The following is a 25,509-nucleotide window of genomic DNA, read 5'->3' as shown; positions in this document are numbered from 1 at the left end:
GGGCTACAGAATTCAGTTTATTTTGAGACCTATTGTCAACTCTTCGAGTGACACAATAGACAGTTAACAGGTCAATTTGCACCTAACACTAATAGAAGTTCCAGGCGTATGAAACTGAATACCGCACACAAAAGGTTCTTGTAACTGTTACGAAAGGTGCATTTAACAAATCTTAATAGTTATGTAAATGTTTGCAACCATTTGTCTGCGAACCTTCTAAAGTAAAGGACATCAAAGCACTCTTTTGTCACCCACCTACTTACTCGTGTTATTAAGATGCAGTTACGGCATTTCCTGCATCTTGTTAAATTGCAGGAGTTTCATGCAAGTCCTCGCCCGCTCTACGATCTTCATTTTATTAAATATACGAATTAATTAATTGATTTAATCACACATATTTTACTACAAAAAATTATAAAACATATCTCTCATCTCACATATAATTATGTAGATACTCGAAGATAAATTATCAAAGAAAATGTTAGGCCTAGAACGAATCAAAGGTATTTGTGGAATAAAAATTGAGAGAGTAATGTTGGCCTAGTGGCTTCAGCGTGCGACTCTCATCCCTGTAACTGTAGGTTCTATCACCAGCTGTGCACCAATAGACTTTGTTTATATGCCCATTTAACATTCGCTCGAAAGTTGAAAGAAAACATCGTGTGAAAACCGGCATGCCTTAGCTTAAAAATCTACGGTTTGTGTGTGATCACCTACTTACCTATTAGATTGACAAATGACCATGAAACAGAAACATAAATCTGAGGCCCGGACCTAAAAAGGTTTTAGCGCCAATGATTGATTTATTCAATCAATCCGTCTCCAAAAATCAAGGGTACACAGCACACAATACAAACACCATTGTGAAAAGACTACACGCAATACGAGAAAATAACATGTTGCAACAATTTGAGCCGGCATTTTGATTTGAGTAGGAAACATACTTCAAAATTATATTACATTACAAATCGAAACTAGCATGCAACGTTGCACAGTGTAATCGCAATTACGACAATTACAATTAAAATTTACTAATAATTGAGATTGTTGAAGACGAATTACGATATTTCATTATAACTTTATACAAATTGGGTTTTATAATTGATTTATATTTTAATGTATTTATGCAAAGTTTACTGCATCATACATAATACTTTATATACGGTATACGTTGCAAACACTTTTATCTAACATATATGACAATTTAGGTAAACATAAATAAATTAAAAATACCAGAAACTTTTGTTAAACAGAAAAAAAAATTATTAGCAAAACGGCGGTTTACATTTGCTATAAATTCCGTGATAATTAGCATGGTTTTTTTAGCATGCTAAACTAAAGTGGTGCTAATTAAGATGCCGATATACATTTGCTATGCTATTTTCATCACAAGTTGTCTCAAAAGCGACGAAAGCACTCGCATCGCAAGTAGAAAATATGGAATCTCTAATTATTTTGCAAGCGGTGGAAATTTTTCGACAACTTTACCTTCTTAAGTTCTGTACTGTAAGAAGATCGAATATTCTTAATTTTTAGTTTCACATCATTTATATTTATGTTTAAAGTTTAACCGCACTTTTTTAAAACCACAGATAACGAACCACAGAGCGTGCTTTATAGCATACCACATTCACATTTGCGAAATGCGTGTTTTTTAGATTTCTTGGAAAAAGAATGCTAAAAACGTATTAAAAAGTAGCAAAGTAGTAGTAGGCTGATTTACAGCCTTTAGTTCCGAGATCGGCACTTCACAATGCTTTCTTGAAAAGTAATCAGCCCACTACCGTATATATTAAGCTCTGAATAAGTTCTGTTTAATCCGTTATAATCGCGAAGAATTCAAAAGATAGGTGCCTAAACTCATATTATCATAATAACGATATAGACGAACTTTAACAAATCGCCACGTCTCTATGGAGCTGACTACTTAAACAATTTATGTTAAACAGCTGTGCCGCTGTTGGTTTATTTTAACAATATCTCCACATTTTTTAACACATACCTTACTGAGTATTTCTTGATTAAATTCAAAGTAGATTGAAAATTGAATTTTCGTCTATTCAGACAGAACAGTAGCTAAGCTGTCTCTTTTTATCACAAAAGAAAAGGACTAAATCTAAAAAATGAAACAGAAAGAGATTTTCCACGACACTTATAATGCCGTGGATATTGGAGAGTGTGATACATCGAAATAATACTACCAAGAAGAGATTCATAACGAAAACAGAGCGCGATGAAACAAAAAACATAAATTGTTGACACTTAAACAAAATATCTTAATTTGTGGGAAATTAGTATAACAAAAAGTGAAACCATATCAAAACAATGGATTTAGTAAACGAATGTGAAATTTAAAGTGAAAACTTCAAGTTTTAAGAACAATGAACGCGCGTAAACTTGACATTTACATAATCGACACAATAAAAAGCAGTCTTATTCTAGGTTACGGTTACATTTATAAACCTTAAAATAAAACGTATTTTTTCACATTTCACACGGAAACATTTATTCGGATAAGAATCAAATAACACTAGAGCAGTGTTGGCCTAGTGTCATCGAGGTCGTAGATCCGAATCCCGGCTGTACAACATTCTCTGGAACGCCAAAGGAAAATGTCGTGTCAAAACCGGCGTGTCTTAGCCCCAAAAAGTCTACGGCGCGTGTCAGGCACAGGGGGCTGATCACCTACTTGCCTACTTTGATTTATTCCAAGTAAAAGTACCTAACAAACGTGAGACATAGTAACTTTATAAAATCCATTACAATAACGTGAATACAGCATCACCGACCGAACAACTAGTGTTAATCTTTACTTGTACAGATTCATATAGACTTTTTTTTACTATTTGCTATTTTCGGAGTGTCTCGAACGCGATGCGCGAAAATAGAAAGCAACTGAAGACAAGATGTATGTCACTTCACAGGTGGAGGAAAGCGTGTGAAGAGGACGGACGTATGCCGGAACTCAATTAAATGAACAAAGAAAAGGGACAGACGTCTCGTCTGACAAGTTCGGAAAAACATTTTCATAGAAACAACCAGTTGCCGCTTAGCGAAACGCATTCACATATCTGGAGCGAGATGTGATTGATGTCCCGTCGAAGCCGGGCGTGGTAACAAATTTCTGCGTTTGTTTTAGTCATTATTTATCAGTGACATATCACCCGGACGCACAGATAAATAATGCAAATATTTTTTGGAGTTTACTCCTTAAGAAACGATTTGAGTTATAAGGCCCGATACGGAAATTTTATGAGGAGTAAAATCAAGTGTAACACGAAAAGTTGAGGCGTTACGTAGAAAGAGACAAATATATATATCTGTAGGATTGAACTCATTCTCTCTCTAAAATTGGATTTGTATAAATTGAACACAATTATTATTTATATTGTTTTGTAACATACTTTATGTAATACGCTTTATTGAAGTAATATAAATAATCCGAATAATTACAGATATATGTTTGTTTCTCTTATCATTTTAGCAGATGCGTTCATTTACCCTTTTTTTCTATTCGATAATATATCATAATTATCGTTGGTAAGGAGTAAACTCCAATCGTGCGTCGTAGCTGACAGACACACACATTTTTTTTTCATATAACCACTATAAATAACAATACTAAATTTAAAATTAATAAATCAAAAATAACGACGTTCGTTTCACAATATTTCTCTCTCCGGAAAGCCAAAAATAATTATCAATGTATCCCAGTCGGTGGATAAAACTAAGTTTTTTTTTTTAAATAATTGAATTAATAATTTGAATTTATGAAGAACCTGCGATATAGGCTGGGCCTATTTCATCACTCACGCGTTTGCCTTCGTGGTATTTTGCAGGTGGACCTTCACTTGCCGCATTCCACCTGATAAATAGATAACTAGTGAAAATAACAACGATTGCCTTGTTAGCTTTAAGGTAAAGGAGTAAAGGAAACTAAATTTTTCGGCTTTTAAAAAAAATCGTCCTTTCCAAAGCTATTTTTCTCTATATAGTAATGGTAATGGTTACGTCAAAAGTCCACTTGTATTGGTTGGTTGTATTTAATTATTTATTTACAGCATATATGTGGACAAATTTCAACAAAATATATCATAAAACAATTATACAATCCAGTTATTTTTATTTAAATTAACAGAAAACATTTTGCCATCAATTTTTGGTTGCAATTTTGCTTTACAAGTTTTGTTACAAAATAAAATTCACTCAAAACGTTATCTTGACCTTCTACCATCGTTTTTCCCGGGAGACTCTAGCCAGGAACAGCAGATAATGTTACGTTGCATCACCAGCTCATAAGTGATCAATGCTCTATGAGTGTGAGATCAAGAGTTGATTCAGGGAGGCATAACCACTTAGGGAGTGGAAGTAAACCATGAAAAAATGCAGTTTAAGTTTACTAATTTAGAAGGCGAACACTAAAGTCGCTTTAGTTTGAGATTAAATCAAAGTCCGCGCTAAGCAAAATAAACACTTGATAGAAACATTATATGTATATAAGTATGTTATGTAGAAAAGCTTGATGATTAATTTTCATATGTTCATGCAAAATTACATATAATATATTGAAGTCATAGTGGCACTAGCATAAAACGTCGCGATCCCGAAATAATCCAAACGCGTAGCATTAATTCTTAACCCCATTTTCTTTTTAGGTCGCTACGTTACCAGGTTTTAAAATCTAATAATCAGATACCATTATTATGGTTTAAATAAATAAATAAATCTGTAAATGTATGTATTCAGATATACGTATCATTACAATTGTGTAAGCCTAATGATAGTGCACGACTGTTAAACCGTCAAGTGTTCGTGAGTTGAAGACTCTGATCGTCTTAGATACAAAAATCGATTCTCTTGATAGAGTAAAATTATGCAATAACAATCAGAAATGTGAACCAAGTTTTTTCTAATACAATCATGAGACTTAAACATATATTATACACCTAATCCTTTCGAAACTATAATGTTAATAATATTGGCTGTAGAACAGTTGATTTACATAGACACCAATATACGACTGGAAAACAAATAAAAACTGTGGCGATACAAACTTTTTAGGTCTAACTTCACATATCTGTATCTATTTCAGTATCATCTGTGAATCCAATAGTTAAGTAGGTGATCAGCCTCGTGTGCCTGACACATGCCGTCAACTTTAGATCTATGGCAAGCTGGTTTCCTCGCGAGGTTTTCATTCACCCTTCAAATGTTAAATGGGCACATAGAAAGTCCATTGGTGCACAGCTGGGGATCGACCTCAGGGCTGAGAGTCGCACGCTGAAGACAACACTTCTCTATATAGGATTATATCAATAAATATATTATTTTGATTATAGGTAATAGCCTAAATAAGCAAATAAATGTTGGCATAAATACAAGTTGGTGCGATTAGTCTAATTGTGAGTGATAGCCCAAATATTCACACGGCGTTACGACCTTGTTTTCATTTTCATTCGATCAAATGAATATCGATCGTTTATTGGAATCCGAACTTATTTCAATTACACAAAAATGTGTTTGTTTTTATATGCTGCAACCGAATGGCATACCCCTGCACTGTATTTTATCAAACTAAGACAGCTTAGCCATGGAGAATTTTCTATAGTTATTAATAATAAATTTGTAGGAAAATATAGTTACTTTCCGTATACTATGTATTATAAAATCGAATGTTTGTAGGCATCTCTTTAACATACACAAACAAAAATGTATTAATTAATTACACCGTTTAAACAATACAATTGTTTTGGGCATAATAATTATATCAAACAATACTTTCTGCTACAGGAAAATTTAATCATATTAGTTAAGTATCATTATTATTAGCATCAAATCTTCGTCTTAACAATAGATCGACCCCCAAACTTCAATCCCATAAAAGATTAAACAATTACAACGAATATAGACAACACCAAATACAAACATGGCCACAATATAAATATATAATTTGTATACCGAATTAACGTTAGCTAAAATTTTAATGACACACGCTAGACTTTGAAAAGATCAGCGCTACTGTATCTAGCTTCCCAGACAGGAATAGTCACCTCCCTGGCCTGGCTGCCGTCCATAACGGAGTCAATCGTGAAGCGCCGTAACATTCGAACAATGCCGATCAATTTTTAATCCTAAACCTTTAGATTTTAGGTTGACATTCGTGTAAATTTCATCTGAACAACGATCCTATGTCTGCTTCTTCCATAGTTTCGGTTGACGATGAACTCAATACGTCACTAAAACTCTTCCGGATGATGGATAGTTATTCTTAACCCTATTATAGTAAATCAGAACATTAGAGGTGCAAGGTTATACTGACCTTGTGAGAGCATAATCGTGTCACAGTTTGTGCCGACAAATGTTTTTTTCTTAAATTTAAAATGAGGCAGGAGGCTCACCTGATATTAAGTGATACGGAGGCCCATGGACACATTGCAGGGCACACAAGTGCGTTGCCAGCCTTATAAGAATTAGTACGATCTTTTCTTGAAGGACCCTAACTCGAATGGGTTTCACGTACAAACATTTTCGCTCAACCACATCCTCAAAAGCTAGAATTTTTTTTCGGCGCATTGCTTTCTTTTAATACATACGTTATTTAAACGTGATCTATATAAGCCTGAACAAACATTACAATTCATAGTAGTAATCAATTTTATTAAAGGAAGTTTCCGTAATATAAATCAAGAAATCTAAGACAAGCAAATAAAAGTGTATTTTTAGTGATACTGCGACTACTGGAGTCTGCACATTGGTTGCGCAATATGACGGATAATGAATTCTGCTTATCAACGATTCTAAAGAAAACACTTTTTTACCCGATTGAGGCTATGTATTATTATAAACTTACAATTATATTACATAATTTTTTTCCGACGCTTCGCGTGCTTTGCAGCGTGCGTGGTCACAGTGACAGTGAAGACCAAAGGCGTTGAATGTCAAAAAGTATCACAGCTGTAGAGAAAGTTGTATTATCTGTATTTATTATACATGTTCATAAAAGACAATACAACGATTCTAAAATTAAACAATTTTTTACTAAATCTTTTTCCGCACAACAGCAAATGCCAACATCATGTTCACACAGCGCAATAGATTAAATAGCAAAACCTATGTAAGTGATGTTAATGTGACGAAAATAGTAATCTTTCAAAACATTTTAGTATACTCTACCTAAGTACTTGACAGCCTTTTGCGTAACATTTTCGTGATGTCTCTATTAGGAGTGTCACAAGGCAAACAGCATCATGTATCAATTCAAATATAATTCAAGCATAATTCAAACATTGATAAAATATTTTACTTCGACTAAGTGCATACATAATATTTTATTTTGGCGATTAATTAAATATAATATCATTTAATTGATTAAAATCTGCGTTTCCTATACGTGGACATTAAATACAATATTTTAACTTAAAATAAGTTAATAATATATTGACATCTAATGTATAAAATTCTCAATTTCACGGTGCTTGTCATTAAACTCCTCCGAAATGGCGATTTTGTGTGCATATCAGTAAGGTCTGCGAATCGGACAATATTTATTTTTCATCCAACTAAATGCCACCCCTAAATTTTTATTTTTTAGACAACGAAGTGAGATATATGTCATTGCAATAACATGCAATAATATATATTTATAAGTTGTATGTACGTGTATGCATGAAATTATACAAGAAAATATGAAATCAAAAATTTTACACACATACACAACAAATATATTAGAACATAAGGAAGCTAGCAGAGGTAAAAAATAAACGAACAACCACAAAATAAAAATACTAGTTATAATAACTAAAACTAAATAGAGCATGTTAAACAAAGTTAATCATAAGTTAAATATTAATATGATTTTATATTTTTAACTACCAACGAGTCAAAAAACGATATATATAACACACGTATACACCATTATTTAAGAATGGATACAAATCCTAGTTTTTGAAACTAGATCTAGCCATTAATTACTAAAGTTATGTCACGATAAGTACACTGACTCCGCACACCGGCATTGACAAGCTGCCAAAGGAGTCAATGTGTTCGAAGTATGCAAAAATAAACCAGTTTCGCATTTAACAGTTCTCCAAGAATACCGTTTTATTAAATATCTTCGCTATTCATTTTCCCAAACTTCTAAAAGTCAAGTCAAGTCTAAAGACTTGAAGAATAAAAAAATCTAAGACCTCCGATCGCGATTGATATCTGTCTTGTTATGAGGCAGTTGGCAATCAATCTTGTTTCTAAAGGTATGAGTGATTCAGAATCGCGAACATTCTCGTAGATCGAGTCCATCATATGTATTCAGAGACGCTCCAAGTCAAAATTAGGCTCAGTTTATTTTACGTATTATAAGTAATAGAAATCGTCGACGCAAACGGTCAAATACATAGCGATATATACATATAATAAATTTAACACATTTTAATTAACTACTAGTACTAGTAGTTAATAATAGTTCTAATCCTGAGCCTTCTAAGCGACTAGAGGTAAAAGCTAGTAAAATCAAGCACTACCTATTTGATGTTAGTCGCGTAGGATGGGTCGTCCACCTTTAGGTCTCTGACTAACACTTGTTTTGGACCCGGGCCAAATAAGTTGAAACCAAAAAGGCCGCAACACTTTGCTCGCTTTATGAATATTTAAAATAATTATAAATCGGATATATTTCAAGGCTCACCAGTTTAGATGGTTTGGTATAAAATATGCCTAAACATTTCTTTTTAAATGTTATTATTGTGTTTCTCTCTCGCTGTAATAATATTACATACAATATGGCATACTTTTAGTTTTTACATTAATTTTGAGTATTTGACTGAAATAAAAATTTTGAGTATAGCACGACTTTTTGACTGAAATAAATTGATATAAAAAGGAATATATCGCTAAATGACAGAACAGTTTAATACTGTGTAAAGTAAAAATTGCAGGAGCAGTGTTGGCCTAGTGGCTTTAGCGTGCGATTCTCACATAGATCGCAGGTTCGACCCTCGGCTGTCCGCTAATGGACTATCTGTGTGGGCATTAACCATTAGCTAGAACGGTAAAGGAAAACATCCTGTGGAAACCATCCTGCCACAGGTCACCTACTTGCTTATAAGATTGATAGATGATCATGAAAACAGATTCATAAATCTGAGGCCCAGACCTAAGAAGGTTGTAGCGCCACTGATATAGTTATAAAGTAAAAAATACTATAAATTTATTAGAAAGAGACTGCTCTAGCTGTGATCTTCACATCTTAAATACAATTTGCATTCGGCATTCGTACGTACGTACAAGACGTAATTATCAATTACAGTTACCCGTAATTGTACGACCTTGCTACCAGAAAGGATCCATCACCAACTTGTGACTATTATCTTATCAGATAACGTCAATGGCAGAGGAAAAATATAAGATGGCATTTATCGAGATGGACGTGTATAAAATAACAAATATTAACATTTTTATTTCTGAAAAATAATCATTAAATATTTCTTAAATATAGCCCAATTCATAAGATAACCGCCCAAGTGCGGTTTTAATGTATAATGTTAAAGACGCTCACTAACCGAGTGTTTTAAATATACAATCTACTCCCTGTTGAATATACTCTTGTGCCTAACCACCGGTGGCACGGTAACATATTTTATATATATATATTTGTACGAATGATGTAATTATACAGTATAGTGGTTAGGTAGTGGTGGGGCGGTATATATAGGCCGCCAGCCCTCCTTTTGATTCAATTATATTCAATTTTTTTATATTGTAATGCAACCAAGTGTTAATAAATAAATCAAATATACACTGTCTTACTAAGGTCACACTTTTTTTTAGAATAGATCCAAAAATATCATAAGATATATAAAAGAAACAATGCGCTCAAGCAACGCTATAGCACCTTAACCTTTAATTGTCAAATGTGGCAATTAAAGGTTAAAAAAGGCACTTCGCTTATCAGCACTTGGTTAAATTTAACAAGTATTCAGTTAGCATTGTGTCATGAACATCGTGATTGTGCAATGATAACGTATTACATACCTGTCCCGTCACATACTACATAAGTAATATTAAGTACCTGAAACAACCATTCATATTACATACGATAATTAAAAAACATCTACACATACTATTAGAACTAAAGTTAGTTCCATAAGTAATATTAATTTATATACAACTAGCCTTTTTTTTTAAAATCAATTTACAGATCCCTGCGGGGTTACTTTTCGTCTAAAACCCAACATCCCCATCTGCTCGCTATAAATGGGAGGCACGGTAATAGTTTAACTATACAACATAGTTCTGTAACATAATTACCGTAACAGTACATTTTACGTCGTTTTTGCAAAATTTCTTCGAGAACGTATAAAAATATCGATAGTTTCGGCATTATGCACTCGCAACGCCCGTGTTAAGGCAATATGCCACAAATTCGTTCTGCGTCTAGGGACTCATAAATAAATATATAGATTCTAACATAGAATCTTAGACAGGCCTTAATTATTTATTTATTAAAGTACATCACATCATATCAAATGCATTTTCTATAGCATAAGTTACAATTTATCTATTCTAAAAAAATATATATGACAATAATTATAGAGATTATAAATTTTACATAGAAAACAAAATACTACCGAGTATATCAAACTCTGGATAAGTAGTGTTTATTCTGTTACAACTTTTTAAAGCAACTAAAAATAAAAGAGCCGTCTCCAGCATAGAGTAAAAATAATTAATCCAATCGCGACCATTCAAATTGAAGAGTTTCAATTTTGATTTCGGATTTCGTTGGTTCTTTGTTGGATTAATGCATTCCTTTGTGGTGATCTGCTAACAAATCCTATTTATTTAAAATACTGCTTAAATACAGCAAATAATACACCTGCCTTGACACAACTCCGGATACGGACTCGCCTGTCTACAATATGACACTGAGAATTATATCATATTTCGGCCATACAGTGCGGAGGCGATGAAAACTTGGGAGACACTGATCGTGGTTGGTAACACAGAAGGCAAAATATCACGTGGCCGTTCACCAACCAGATGGACTGATCAAGTGAAAGGCTCATCCGTCCTCGAAACTGTACACTGTAATAATAGAGGCGCTGCACAGAAACCGGTGGAAACAGATTGACCGCTCCAGATGTTTCCCTGCTGAACACGACGCTTACATGAACTGCCGACTGAAGAGAGAGAGTCCATACTCGATACCACATAAGACGATACCTCGATACATACCCATAATCACTCCCGCTTAATCACTTGATAAAGTAAGGAATCCCTAATAATTACTATAATGCATTAACCTTATCTTGATATAAATATATACTGATTTTCCGACTTAAGTACGAGAGAAAGTTTTCATGTGAGGGAGTAAGTAAGCATAGAAAGAGGAATTCGCTTAAAGGCAAAATTCTCATCCACTCGCTAAGTATTTAGGGCAACGCAATCTCTGAGGAAACCACAACAGGTATTTACATGATAGGTCAAATTAGACAATGTGTTGCACGGAACAATCATGACGATAATTATAGTGTTTTCGACATAATTACCTAATTGAATCTCGATCTATTGATGATAAACTGCTTTTGCGTGAAATTATGTACTAGTAATAAACGTACTAACACAATTCTTATTAAAGACACTTGCGCGCCCAGAGCTTTAGGTACTAACGTAGAACTTACGTAAAATTTTGACTGCCATCCATGTTTTTTGTGCGTTGATACTTTTTTTTTAATTCGGCAAGTTCCGACTCTTTTATTCCGAACACCGCTTTATATCATATATAATAAAATAAAAACAAATAGCCTGTATTCGGGTACTATAATAAGGATTACATTAAGCTTATTATTATGTATATTTAATATTAGTACATGACCTACGTCTCCTGCAAATCCTTCCATTTTTCTGAGACGAGAGCATCTTCGCTAATACTTTTCAATATTTCCACGCTACCTCTTTCACTCAGCTTCCCAGGTTTCTCGTCGACATCTTCCCTTCTTCTTCTTTCAAATTTAATATATAATACATAATATAGTGAAGTCTGTGCAAGACACGAGGCGATAACAAAACAGACAGTAGACTAAAAATTACATGTAATTTTTGATATACGGGAGTCACTAGCGCGTCTACCAAACCATTAAAACCCTTCCAGAAGGTTCTAATGTCTATAAAGAAGGAATTCAATAATTGTGGAAGTGAATGAATTAAACAAACTACAGGTGTCGAAAGTAATTAAGATAATATCTTTAAGCTTGTCCGAGTTTCTGATTTAGAGACTGGGTAGGCAATCGTATTGCTGGCAGATACAATTGACACAAAAATCTCTTCAAAGACATAATTAAAACGTTTACGCGATGGCAAAATTCTTTAATATAATTTACCTTGAGTATAGTTTTTAATTGTAGAACTTTTAACGATTTAAACATGTTAATTATCAATTATATACAAGAAGAACTTGATAATTTGCTTTTCTTTGTTTAGCAGAAACCCCACAGGAGCTATACAAATATTAAAATGTATATACAAAGTTTTTATGTTAAGATAAAATTGCAATAAATTAACATCTTCGCAACTCAAAACCCATTAACAAACACTAAAATGTGCTAAATCTACATTACAAGTGAATCCTTGAGGCAGAATGTCTTATCAATATGACCCGGAAACTGAACATTGAGTCGTGAGGTATACCTTAGAATTAATCCTTCCAACTTCGCTGTACATGCAAGATATAATCGAGAACAAATTGATTACTATCAACTCATGCGGAGTACTAACCTGCCGTTTTGTGTCACAACCGCATTGCATGCAGATATTTGCCATTAACTGCGATACCTTAAGTATGTCGTGCAGAAACGAGGTGCGTGCGCGCATAAATTTAGCATTTTTTTTATTTAATAATAGTCCGGAACGAGTCGGTTGTAAGCTATTGATACGAAAGTGGACCAATTGGCAAGTGGCTTAGGAAGTGGGCGAATTGTGACGGCAGCTTTCGTAATAGTTACCGAATATTCAGTTGCACACTGAGAGTGATCTTAACCTGCTAAATTATCACTGCCATTGGAGGCTTAATGCTCATTCATATTTTTAAGTTCATCTATGTAACTTATTGGATGCATAATTAACCAGTCGTCGTAGGTAATCTGCCATTTACGAATTACTGAAACTTCGGTGTGGAGTAAAATTACAACTCTGAGAATCAAGCAGGGACTGTATAAACACGATATATTTCAATCAATTTGATTTTATAAGTTTGTCACTCACTGACTGAACGATCACCAAACTTTAAGTTACAATTAGTAGAAAAAATATTTATCAAAAACTTAAATGTGTATTCATATGGTCACTATAAGTGTTAGGTTAGCTGTTTACGTAATTATTGGATTTGGTCATAACTTTTTACGGTGGAAGAACTGCGTTGCAAGACTTGGTGTTATTACAAGTTATGTTTTTGATGGCATCATAACATCGATTCTAACGTTACCAAATGTCTTAAAACTTCGGTCACGCACAAATTTGACAACACCATTGGGCCGAATCAGCTAGTTTCGGATCCTGTTTCAGACTAACGTTTTGTTGTCACAGTTAAGTAATAAAGCGAATGAAAGTGCTCGGGGTGGGCGTTGCGTGGGGTTGTTTGTCTGTGGGCGCACAAGGACACGGCCCACACAGAGGCGACATTGAATTATATTTCTATAAATTTGAGGTAATACTAAGAAATTAATAATGATTTGGAAATCATTTAAATGGAACGAGTTTTTTTTTGCCAATAGGTAATATGATAATTTGGGACCAATTAATACTTTGTATCAATTATCTCTTAAGTCTTAGCCAGGCGCAGCATGCCAAAGTGGTAAATGGAGGAGGTTGTGCGACTGAATATCTTTTTGTTTGCAACATATTTATTTGATTATTTGATACAGAAATAATTCAGAACACTAATGAACCAGGTAAATTATAACGTAATGTAATATCTGTGCAATGATGTCAGAGGTTAATGACCTCTTCATTAACTTCTGCGCAAAAGCAAAATTATTTTCCCTTATTCAATATACCTGTTTTCTTAACACAAATACCAAGATACCTGTTACTTGTATTATAAGTTACAATGTTACAAAATATTCAGCCTTTATCATTTTTACTAGAGGAAAATCATCGCAAAGATTAACATAACACTTGATAAGGTAGATAAATAGATTCAAGGTTAAAGTTCTAAATCTTTTATCTCCCACCTTTTATATGGCTTTAAATTTAAAAGGCTTAAAGGGTTATCAATGTTGAAACATTTACTTGAGAAGTTTTGAAAAAATATAAGCTTGCCGCGGCGGTGAAGACGGCTTTTGGAAACCTATAAATCCTTATTGGTCAACAGCATCTATACTACAATCACAGAAACGCGACAAATCCCTATCTTTCCGCTCGACGAAACAACAAAGCGAGTAGGTACGATTTAGATACGGGAGTCAAAGTTCGGGCTTAGACTCGTTCTGACTAATTATAATCTAACCGGGATTTCATCTGTATCAAAATTTCGCATAAAATCAATCAAATTTAAATATATATTTCACGTTCATTGCAAATCTAATCTCACAGACATACATCCAAAATCTTCAAATTTGTTATAGCTTGGAGATTTATGAATTTTCACAATTCAATCCCTTAGTAGAAAAGATTAAGTTTCTGTGTATTGAAAACTATCGTAGAGAGTACACAGTACACGCAGAACATCGTGTCTCGTGTCCAACGGGGGCGTAGAAAGTAATCTTGACAAGGTAAAAATGACCTTACAATTGTGGGTGTGGATTTGCATTATAAACATAGAGACTTTCAAATTGCTTAGTGTGTTACTAGTTTACGGCTATTTGATTACACGATTCTTAAGTATACTTTCTTCGAAAAAGAACTAGTTAAACACTTGAAAGATGTATCTACACCATTAAAAATTCCTGTCTTTGCCGTTGGCTTGAAATACTCGAAGAAAATCTCTGTTATGTTAGATGTATAATTAAATATAATATACTTATTAAGTTAGATGTAAAATAATTTAATTCATGGACCAAATAACAATAGGAAAATATATGGATACAACAGGGAAATAAACGATTTTTTTTTCTCTATCAGTAAATGTTTTTACAGTAATTATTAAGTAAAAATTTACATGGACAAATGGCACTATTTACAAAATTTACATAAAACAATATTATTTACGTTGAAATATTTCCGTATTTGAACATTTTGAAGTACCGTACGTACTAAACTACTAAAAATTTACAGAAAAATATTCCAAATAAATACTTCTATTTAACGTTCAAATTTCTATAATTATATACTACGGTGTATGAAAATATTTTCGGGAATCGCTCGGCGAGTAAAAACCATACAGGTGATGTGCGTCGAACACCCGATAAACACGATGATATCACAAACCGGTCTTATTGAGCCGACCCATTAAGGCAACGAGAAATTCCATTCGAATAACTTTAGATTTCTTCAACTTTCTTCTTTTTATTAAGGGACAAGGTGTGGTCTACAATCTCTTGCACTTAATATAATACTCACTACGTGTCAGATTAGGTCTCACTTCGGTTTGATATTATTTATGCAAAAATTAAACGTCTACGTAAGGTGCATTGCATATATACTTTCTATCTATAATGTATGTAAAAGAAATTTCCCTCCTCATTAGTACGATTCCCGCTGATAGTTTAGCATCTATCCCAGATCTTTATTCACTGTCTGCATCTTAATTCAACATATTTCGTATATATACGATAAAGGTTTCTTCTAATGTACATATGCAAAAGGTCTGGGAGTATTCAATAAAATAATTAATAAACTAAAAGTATGATAAAGGACTGGCTTATGAACGTACCTTACACAGTGTTGGAGATTCACCTGAGACCGAATATGTAGTTAACCGTTACATTCACATTCTCATTAATTAATTAAATTAAAAAAATAAATATACATTTACATACATTATAAATTTTATGAAATGTGCTATTAAGTTTGTTTTGGAAAAGCTGGGAACCCTGACACCTATTTTGTTTCCCAAATCTTACTTTTTATAATGAATTGGTGTCAAATAATTAATACTAAATACATATCTTTCATAGAACCTCTTGAATCAACTTGGGAACTCTTGAATAAGATTATTAATAAAATTCATTAAATAGTTCAAGAAAAATTTGGGAATCATCTACAAATGACCCCTACAACATTATTTATTGTTATATGTAAAACAATAATGTACGAATAGAAAATATCACAAGTAGTCAATACCTTAAGCAAAACATGTTACATAGCAGAGTATTGGCATAACTAGATAATCTGAACTGCAATAAGTGACTACTTTTACAACATTTCCCAAACTGGTGTAGCATATAATGAAAGAAAGTAAGTGTTTCTCTTAACATGGAATCAAAATATTTTATATAATTTAATGACATGCATTCATAATTTTGTTTATAAAAGCAATTTCATAATCATATATAAAACTGTTTGTATTAATTTGAATGATAATAGGTATTTGACAGATGACATACCATTTTATTACTAACGGGAATTGAATAGTATTCTCAAGTTACAACCAATAATTGGCAATCTAGCTGCTATTGTGTGAAGGCATCAGTTTTTTGTGCTTATAACATGTTATTGCTAGCCTTATTGTTATAACTGTTGGGGGTACTGACCTACAAGTTTATAACACTTTTCTACACTAAAATTATAAAGAGAGAGGATTTGATTGTTTGTTAACATAAATAGGCTCCAAAACTACAAGACTAATTTGAAAAATTCTTGAATATTTAGAATCTACATTAAAATTCTTTTGTACATGCGAAACTTCAATAATGTAAAAACAACACCAATAAAAATCCCAATATCACATACACTGTGCAAACAAAGAGATATACTACACTTTTAAAGATGACATAAATATCTACAAATCTGCAATACCATGTCTTATTATAACATATTTAATAAAATAAATAAATAGCTGTATGAAGATGGGACTGAACAATAGTTGTACATAATACTATTTTTAATAAAAGCATATAACATTAATTTATTAGCTAGTAATACTTTTCTTATATTTCTCATTCAATTGGCATAGTGAGCTCCATGTTGTGGGCCTGTTGCCAGATAGGGTCAATATCCTAATGTGAGAAATGTTGCATGTTTAATTTTAAAAATTACATATACATGTAAGATCACAATTGAATTCAACAGATGGATAATAATATAAAAAAATATTATAAATTAATATTCACCCCACAAAAATAAATTTGATGGATTAAAATAAAAAATATGGGTTTACTTTCGGGAAAATTGAATAACAACATTTTTTAAATACAATAGCCTTATATCAGTAGTATGAAACTATACTACTTTTTTCTTTCACAAAAATTCAGGTCACACCACCATTTCAATCCAAATTTATCACAACTGACGCAAACTATAAATAGGATGCTGCGTGCCCTGGAGATCTGCTTATCTTACAATTAACAGTATCAATGATAAGTCAAGATGGAGCAAGTCAGCTGAGTGTGTAAACAAGGATTACGTCGCTTGATAACCCAATATTCTACAGGTAATCAACAGGTTAAATTTGACCTACAACCGGCCACCTCTCATCAAATTTTACACCAATACGAAGAAATGAGATTCAAGAGACTCGCTCCTTGCAGAATCTTTCCGGAAACTTACTTTCACAACACTTGCACTAACAATCACCTGACCAATGCACAAAATGTATAAAATATTGAAAGATAAATACCTTTTCTTTTGCCCTTCCGGCGTGTTTTTGCACTGTTTTCGCTATTAACGCACCTTTACTTTCTGCCATTTTTATCACTGTTTCATTACCAATTGTCTTTATTTTATGCACTATCAAACGACAACCAATTTCGTTGCAGTGTTGTCTCACGGATTACACGTCAAAATCCAAAGGCTGTAAAATTACGAACTGAAAATTTAATGGCTCTGACAGTGACAATACATTGACCACAATTCGAGAAGATTGATAGTCATTGAAGTTGACATTCGATCTTGAAATTATATATAAATTAAAAATTTATTTAAAAATTCCAATATTTATTGATTAGATATACGATTCAATACCGTTCAGTGTTATCGTATGGTTGTTGCATAAATAAGTTTAAGTTCGGGTCATTCAAATCCAGAACGATAATCCACAGAATATTATTTTCATTTTACGATCCGCACATGTAGCCGGTCTTCTTGGTCTGTGCAGTTTGCATAAAACTGTCACAATTTCGACTTCCTAATTCTTATTCTGTAAACAACAAATATCGATTTGTTTTTGTTTTTAATAACAATCACACGGATTTTTAAATTACCTTTACATAATATATACGCTACAAAGCAGACTTGTTTTATATTTTTCTCTAAGTTTCGTATTTAAATCATGGTATACTATATTATTCAAGTCAATCATTTATTTAAGTAATTATACACATGTATAAGATTTTACTTTCTGCTTGTAGGAACCAAAAACAGAATTGCAGAAAAATGCAATTGCTGAAGCGCGCCGTAGAGAATTGGAAACATATCAACGAGCTTTAGACATTCAATGGCTCAACAGTCGAATGGAAGACGGTAGAATGGGCCGGTGTCTGGCCCTAATCCAGCGAGAGGCTGAGATGGAGAAAGACTTTCAGGAGGTAAAATATTAAAATCATAATTAACTTACAAGACTACGAAAACACAAATAACCAAATCCTTAATATAAAACTTTCCTTAGTTAACCCAAATAATTATCTATCCAGAGAACAGATCATGCTGCAATAGTAAATGCTAAAGCCAAACGCGAGGCAAACTTAGGTATGGAAATAGCAAAGGTTCGTCGGGAGGAAGCATGTGAACTACTTCGCCGTCATTACTTACGTGAAAAAGATCCTAGTCTCCGTGAGCTTATGAAGAAGCTGCAAGCTGGATATGTGTGTAGAGACTTACAGCAACAGATTTTGCACAATGAATATAAAAGATTACAGGAAAAGGTAAAAAGTATTAGGTTAATTTGCTGATTATTATAAGATGGTGTAAAGCATTTCTCTTAGCAAACATCTAAGTAATTAGTACAGTATACCTTAAATATATCTATAGCCTATATAAAAAGCATACAATTTTATTAACTCTTAGATTTGGCCTGTGCTGTTGAATATACTGTATTTATCTATTTTATTGTTGCAAGCTAAGTGAGACTTGTGGTAAGTTGAATATTTCTTTTCTTTCCTTAAAGCCTGTAAGCCCCATTTTGTCATGACAGATAACTCTTTTATTTTTCATTACATAAAAGTATGTACACACATATGCAGCACATATACCATACTAAATTACTTAAAAATTATAAAAATACTTTTTATTTTAATAAAAAATAAGCTCTGTCATTAAGTAACTTTTGTAATGTACCATTTATTCTATATAATTAAGATTTAGTCATAATATGCATTCATTTATATTTTCCTATTATGTTTCAGTCTGAACAAAATGTGGCAAATAAGATCCTTCAAAATTGTCTCTACAATGACCAAGAGGCTAAAGAGAAAGAAGAAAAGGATAAAGCAGAAAAGGAAAAGAAATACCGTTTGGAATTGCAACAACAATTGGTGAACAGACAGCTACAGAAGCAGTGTCTCTATGAAGAATCTCTTATTGAAAAGAAGATGCTAGAGGATATTGAACGGACAATAGCTGATGAAGATCAGAGGTAATCGACATTGACATTTGAAAAGATTTTAAAATGATTGAAAGCATTTCTAAATAAAAAAATATTTAAGGTGTATCATATTTCGGACTGGGGTAGACTAAACCTAGTCCAATTTAACCCCAAGAAGACACAAGTTTGCACATTTTCCCCGAAAAAAACACCCTTTGTTGCTACTCCTCTTTTCGAAAACACTCTTCTTGAAGCCACAGCCAGCATCGGAATAATTGGCGTTGTCATATCGAACGACGCTCAGTTTCGCGGTCATTTGGAGGGAAAGGCTAAATTAGCCTCCAAAAAGCTTGGTGTGCTCAGCAAGGCGAGACGGTACTTCACTCCGGGCCACCGCTTGCAACTCTATAAAGCGCAAATACGGCCCCACATGGAATACTGTTCTCACCTCTGGGCGGGGGCTCCCCAGTACCAGCTCCTTCCACTTGACCGTATCCAACGAAGAGCGGTTCGAATCGTCGATGACCAATCCCTCTCCGAGCGGCTTGATCCTTTGGCGTTGCGTAGAGATGTACCCCACATCACTTTGCATCATTTACCGCATCTACCATGGAGAGTGTTCAGAGGAGTTGTTCGGATTAATACCCGCAGCTGAGTTTCATCATCGGACGTCGAGGCAGAATACAAAATTCCATCCGTATCACCTCGACGTCCGCCGTTCAACGACTGAGCGTTTTCTAAGGCACTTTTTGCCACGCACCACCGCTATGTGGAACCAGCTGCCCACTGAAGTAATTCCGAACCAGTTCGACATAGGGTCCTTCAAGAAAAGAGCGTACAAATTCTTAAAAGGCCGGCATCGCACTCGCGAGCCCTCTGGCATTGAGAGTGTCCACGGGCGGCGGTATCACTTAACATCAGGTGAGCCTCCTGCCCGTTTGAACCCTATTTTATAATAAAAAAAATCATTTAATTTTTTTTTATAATTTCCATTGCAAAGACAATTGAGCATTAATATCAGTATTGTTATAATTAAGTTAGGAATTTATTTCAGAGAGCTACAACAAAAACGAGAACAAATGGAAAAATGTCGTAATGAAATGGTAACATTCAAAAAAGCACGGGATGCTTGGAAAGAGAAGCAGAAAGCAATGGTGATAAATGAGGAAAGACAGATTGAGGAGCAACTGAAAGCTGTTTCTGACAGGAGTTCCGCCATGTTAGTCTTTACTTTGATAATGTAGTAATTAAATGTATCAAAGTACAGTTATCCCCCTATAACGCGAAAGACCCAGATGGCGTAGTCTTACGAATTTAATAAAGTTATAACTACATAATTGAAACAGGAGCAAAAGTATAAATTTCACACTACAGAAATATAACTAGAGAAATCTCCTTTTTAGGAGGAGAAGAATATATACGATAGGAGGGAAATACCGCGTTATTTGGGGGGCGGTAATCGCGTTAAGTTTTTCATGTACACTAATTATATTATATTTACACTAAATGATATTTATTACAGAGTTGCAGAAAGAGAAAGAAAAGTTAGAGAAAAAGAGGCAATCAATGAGAGAATTACGGCTAAAATATTAGCTGATGAGGTATGAGATGTTGTTCAACTATCTCATTCTCTGAACTCTCTCTGAATACTTATCAATTTTTCATATATTTTTTAGGCTGAACAGCAAAAAAGAGAAAATATCATCAAAATGCTCCAAGAACAGGAGCATTTAGAGAAGTATGTAGAAGATGATGCAAGAGAAAGAGACAAAGCAGAAAGAACCAAAAGAGACACAAGGGAATCACTCATGTCTCAAATGGAGAACAGAAAGAGATTAGCTAAAGAAGAGAAAGAGAAGGAGCTAGTTATGAGGAGACAGGTGCAATGTTTATATTTAATACTAGCTTCTTTATTAATAATAGGTTTACATTCATCATCTACTGTAATGTTACATTATCTATATGTTAAATACAAGAACACAATACAAGAAATATCTTAAAGGATTATTATATAAGTATAACTTCCATATTTTGAGGTGGAACTATTGAGTGATTCCAACCCAAGTTCTTACGAATATTGAGGAAAAATCTAAAAGGATAGTAGCAGCAAATTTGTGTTATTACAGAATGAAGCAAAGATGGCTGCTGATGAGGAAAAAGAGAGAGAGAAAGAACGCAAGAAGAGGGAGAAGAGCGAACAGTATAGTAGAGATCTCCGCAAGCAAATAGAAGCAAATTCCAGAAGGAGACAGATAGAGCATGAAGGAGAAGAGAACAGAGCTAAATATGTTTGGGATTGTGATGCATCCTGGTAAGTTTCTTTTATGGTTTCTTCGCTATGACAGCATTAAAAAACAATTGTTTTAATTAAGTAATCTACTGCTATTTTAATTTCCAGGCGAAAAGAAGTAGCAGAAGAACGCAAGAAGATAATCAAAGAACATGTTCCCAAAGTGTTGGGCTTTCTTCAAGCGGGAGTTCTCAAAGACGAAGACGTGCCACAAATACGGGAGGTGACGGATTTTACTGTAGATATTACATCAAAGAAGCTGCAAAGAAAACCCAAATGCAACGCTCAGTGTAGAATTATTAGAGAATATTAAATTTTGTGACATTGTTGATTTTTATTATTAAATGCTGTATGTTATACAACAAAAGTAACGCATGCTCATTCTTATTTGTGACATTTCCAAAAAAATTGCTGCATTTTAGTCGAAACGCAGCGTATGATATCTTTCGAAGTTTAAATTGACATTTGACAACAGACAGCGACAGTCTAGACAACTAGAGGTGAGTCGTACTCACACACGACAGACTAGGTCTGTCTTTTACCGACATACGTATATACGTACGAGTGCAAGTACTTAAAAAACCAAGATACAAAGATTGGTTCCACGAGTATCTATAAGTGTGCAGCTGTGAGTGTCAACAAAATATAGGAATTAAGTACCATGAGTGAAGTATTTGTATAATGCTCCACAGACTACTGAACACAACAATGTTGGGCTTTTACTTTTCAAAACTAATAGACTTTTTTACAGCAATGCCAACTGCAACATGAATTTAAAAAATATAATCTGAAAGAGATATGCAATTTTTTTCAAAGTAAATGAATTATAAAATTATTTACGTTGTTTTTAAATTAATTGTAAATGTACACTTAACACGAAACTTATATTGTTAATTAAATAATTAAGTAAATTTTTACTCTATTATATAAGTAGTAGTTATTTAATTATAATTTAAATATAAGGTCAACTATTAATTACTCTATTACTGGAGTTAAGTATCCCAACATTAATTAAATTACATATAATTTTTTATGTAATAATTAGAAGCGGAAAAATATGTAAACAATCATCGCATGAGCCCTTTAGTTTATAAGTGTCATTTAGATTTTTGATCCCTTAGATAAGCCAAGTATGTTTTTGTTAGCGTCGCAATCAGAATACCCCTAATTTTATTATTTTATTAAGCTCATATTTGAAACCATTCAAAAGTGAAAAATCATTTATTCATATAGGTAACACAATGCACACTTATGAACGTCAAAAAAAGAAATATACATAAATGCTTCTAATTTTATATTTATTGCCAGATCTCAAATCAAGGGCGTAGAATGGAAGAGAAGTATTTGCAGTAAACTCTCCGCCACTCTTTTTAATCGCCAAGTTTTTTTGTTTTACACAACGTTTGTAAGGAGCCGCAACCAAGATATCATGTGGAACATGGTGTAATACTATATTCCACATGATATCTTAAGTAATAAATAATAATAAAATAAATTAAAAACAAAGATTTGTCTCAGATTGTCAAAGATCCTCAAAGAGGCATGGTGAAATAGGAGCACGCACTTACATTCTCGTGGAAACAACTCGTACTAGCCATATTTTAGGGAGAGAGACAACCCGACGCATGGACGCCGCCACAAGCTATGACATTTAAGCGAGCATAACGAGCCTTGAAATGTGAACTTGGGTACATAACAAAATAATAATAATACTAATTATACTGAAATAATTTGATACCATATGGATCACGGTTTGTTTCCACTTTACATTAAAATAGTCGTGGATGTTAACGATGGCCCCAGAGTCTGGAAATGCAGCCGAGAGATTCAGTCGCGTTACATTTTTATACTAGACAAATCATATCCAAGACATATGATCGTTTAAATATGCATTTATATTATAATACGCCTTAGTAAACAGTTTTACTTTTATGTACGATTTAAATTTATTTATTGACAACAGCTTTTTCTTACTAGGGATTTTGTTGAAAAAACGTGTACAATTGACATGGAAAGAATTACTCGTTTTATTCAGCCTGGTGGTTGGTGCGCTAATTTTGTCATTATTATGAGTACTATAATTATGGAAGCTATTCTTCTTTTTAAAGATATCTAGTTTTTAACCCGCTTCAAACAAATAGTTTTATTTGAACATCTCCATACAAAAACCGCCATCATACTTAATTCTGGATACTTTTTTATAGAACAGGGGCAATCAGCAACCTGATCTTAAGTGATATCACCGCCTATGGACACTGTCAATAGCAGTGCACTGGCGGCCTTTCAAGAATTGAGAACGATCTTTTCTTGAAGGACCCTAAGTCGAATTGGTTCGGAAATACTTCAGTGGGCAGCTAGTTCTACATAGTGGTGGTGTGGAACGACGGACGTCGAAGTGATACGGGTGGAGTTTTTTGCGGAAAACGTGCAAAATTGTGTCTTCTTGGGGTTAAATTGGACTAGATTTAGTCTACCCCAGTCTGAGTGTACGTGGAGTACGTAGCAGAGTTTTATACTAAGTATCCCTAGTACTGTCGTCCGCTTAGCAATGAATGTTTCTAAGTTGCAACATATCATTGATATGCAGAGGAAACAGGGTCGGGGATAGGACACAGCCTTGTGGGATCCCAGCGTTAACGGGTTTGATGTCGGTACACGCTCCGTCGATGACGACCTTGATGCTCCGATCGGCCAGAAAGCCGGAGATCTAGTCACATAGTTTCTTGGGAAACCCGTAGGCTGGAAGCTTCAAGAGAACCGCTTTATGCCACACCCGATTGAAGGCGTTCACTATTTCCAAACTAACCGCTAGCGCTTCCCCCTTGGGCTCAATGTCTTTTCCCATCTATGTGTAAGATATACAAGAAGCTGAACGACCATGACATAAGCCATACTATGATAATCGCTAATCAGCTGGTGACCCTCTAGATACCTTTAGTGACATTAATAATGGATTCCCTTATTTTAGAGAAGTTTGGTTATAGCAATTGAGCAATAGTTGGACGGATCAAGCGGTCTTCCAGTACCGGAAAAAGTGCGTTATGATCGGAGCCCGCTTGACTTATTAATGTCTAAGGAAGACAATGCTTTACAGACAGCACTTTGCCAGAATATGATTTCTGGCATCAAAAAATGACACCACGAAATGGTCGGTGATCTCCCTCCGTCATCAAAGGTCGAGTGGGACGCGAAGAGACAGCCCAAAAGGTCGACTTTCTCCTTTGAGGTGTGGACAAGCGAGTCATTCTCCCTGTGGAGTGGTGGAATGGAGGGCTGACAAAAATTCTCTTTGACAGCTATAGCTATCGCCGCTTCCGTCAATGCCTTAAAGGATTCTTGTTCTTGACTCGAGGCCACCTTGCAATAACGTTAAAACCAGGCCTGTGACCTGCCACCGATTGGCACCTCAGAAAATGGAATTAATAGTTCCGTGCCCTGCAGAACCACTTCAGCGACAGAGGCAGCAACGGAATCTGGAGCTTCGGACGAAAAGGATATCGGGATTCCCATCACTCACAGACGTGTAATTCAACATCTCGTAGTTAGACGT

At 34.1% G+C, this 25,509-nt stretch overlaps 2 protein-coding genes across 5 annotated transcripts in view; one reads left to right on the top strand and one right to left on the bottom strand.

Moving 5' to 3' along the window:
• The window catches only part of LOC123710893 (myc box-dependent-interacting protein 1), a 39,928-nt gene extending 21,972 nt beyond the window's left edge, over nucleotides 1-17,956 (bottom strand). For all 4 annotated transcript variants that reach the window (XM_045663183.1, XM_045663185.1, XM_045663186.1 and 1 more), the window contains exon 1: nucleotides 17,768-17,956. In XM_045663183.1, coding sequence (XP_045519139.1) covers nucleotides 17,768-17,836 — 69 coding nt within the window. In that variant the 5' untranslated portion in view covers nucleotides 17,837-17,956. The remainder of the gene's footprint in view (nucleotides 1-17,767) is intronic.
• Nucleotides 17,957-18,275: 319 nt separating this feature from the next.
• On the top strand, nucleotides 18,276-22,346 carry LOC123711407 (meiosis-specific nuclear structural protein 1). Its single transcript, XM_045663981.1, has 9 exons — nucleotides 18,276-18,421; nucleotides 18,498-18,674; nucleotides 18,780-19,010; nucleotides 19,491-19,720; nucleotides 20,724-20,888; nucleotides 21,192-21,270; nucleotides 21,346-21,549; nucleotides 21,796-21,980; nucleotides 22,068-22,346. The coding sequence occupies exons 1-9, from the start codon at nucleotides 18,419-18,421 to the stop codon at nucleotides 22,270-22,272; spliced, it is 1,479 nt and encodes a 492-aa protein (XP_045519937.1). The 5' UTR covers nucleotides 18,276-18,418; the 3' UTR covers nucleotides 22,273-22,346.
• Nucleotides 22,347-25,509: the final 3,163 nt, after the last annotated feature.

This window comes from Pieris brassicae, chromosome 6, assembly GCF_905147105.1.
Source record: "Pieris brassicae chromosome 6, ilPieBrab1.1, whole genome shotgun sequence".
NCBI classification, from domain to species: Eukaryota; Metazoa; Arthropoda; class Insecta; order Lepidoptera; family Pieridae; genus Pieris; species Pieris brassicae.
The sequence above is the reverse complement of the archived record's forward strand: the minus strand, read 5'-3'. Positions and strand labels throughout refer to the sequence as shown.

What these genes read in the sequence shown, in the direction of transcription:
- LOC123711407 (XM_045663981.1), top strand. An exon ending in ATAAAAGATTACAGGAAAAG is followed by an intron (nt 19,011 to 19,490) that starts GTAAAAAGTATT and finishes ATTATGTTTCAG; the next exon opens with TCTGAACAAAATGTGGCAAA. An exon ending in TGGGATTGTGATGCATCCTG is followed by an intron (nt 21,981 to 22,067) that starts GTAAGTTTCTTT and finishes TTTAATTTCCAG; the next exon opens with GCGAAAAGAAGTAGCAGAAG.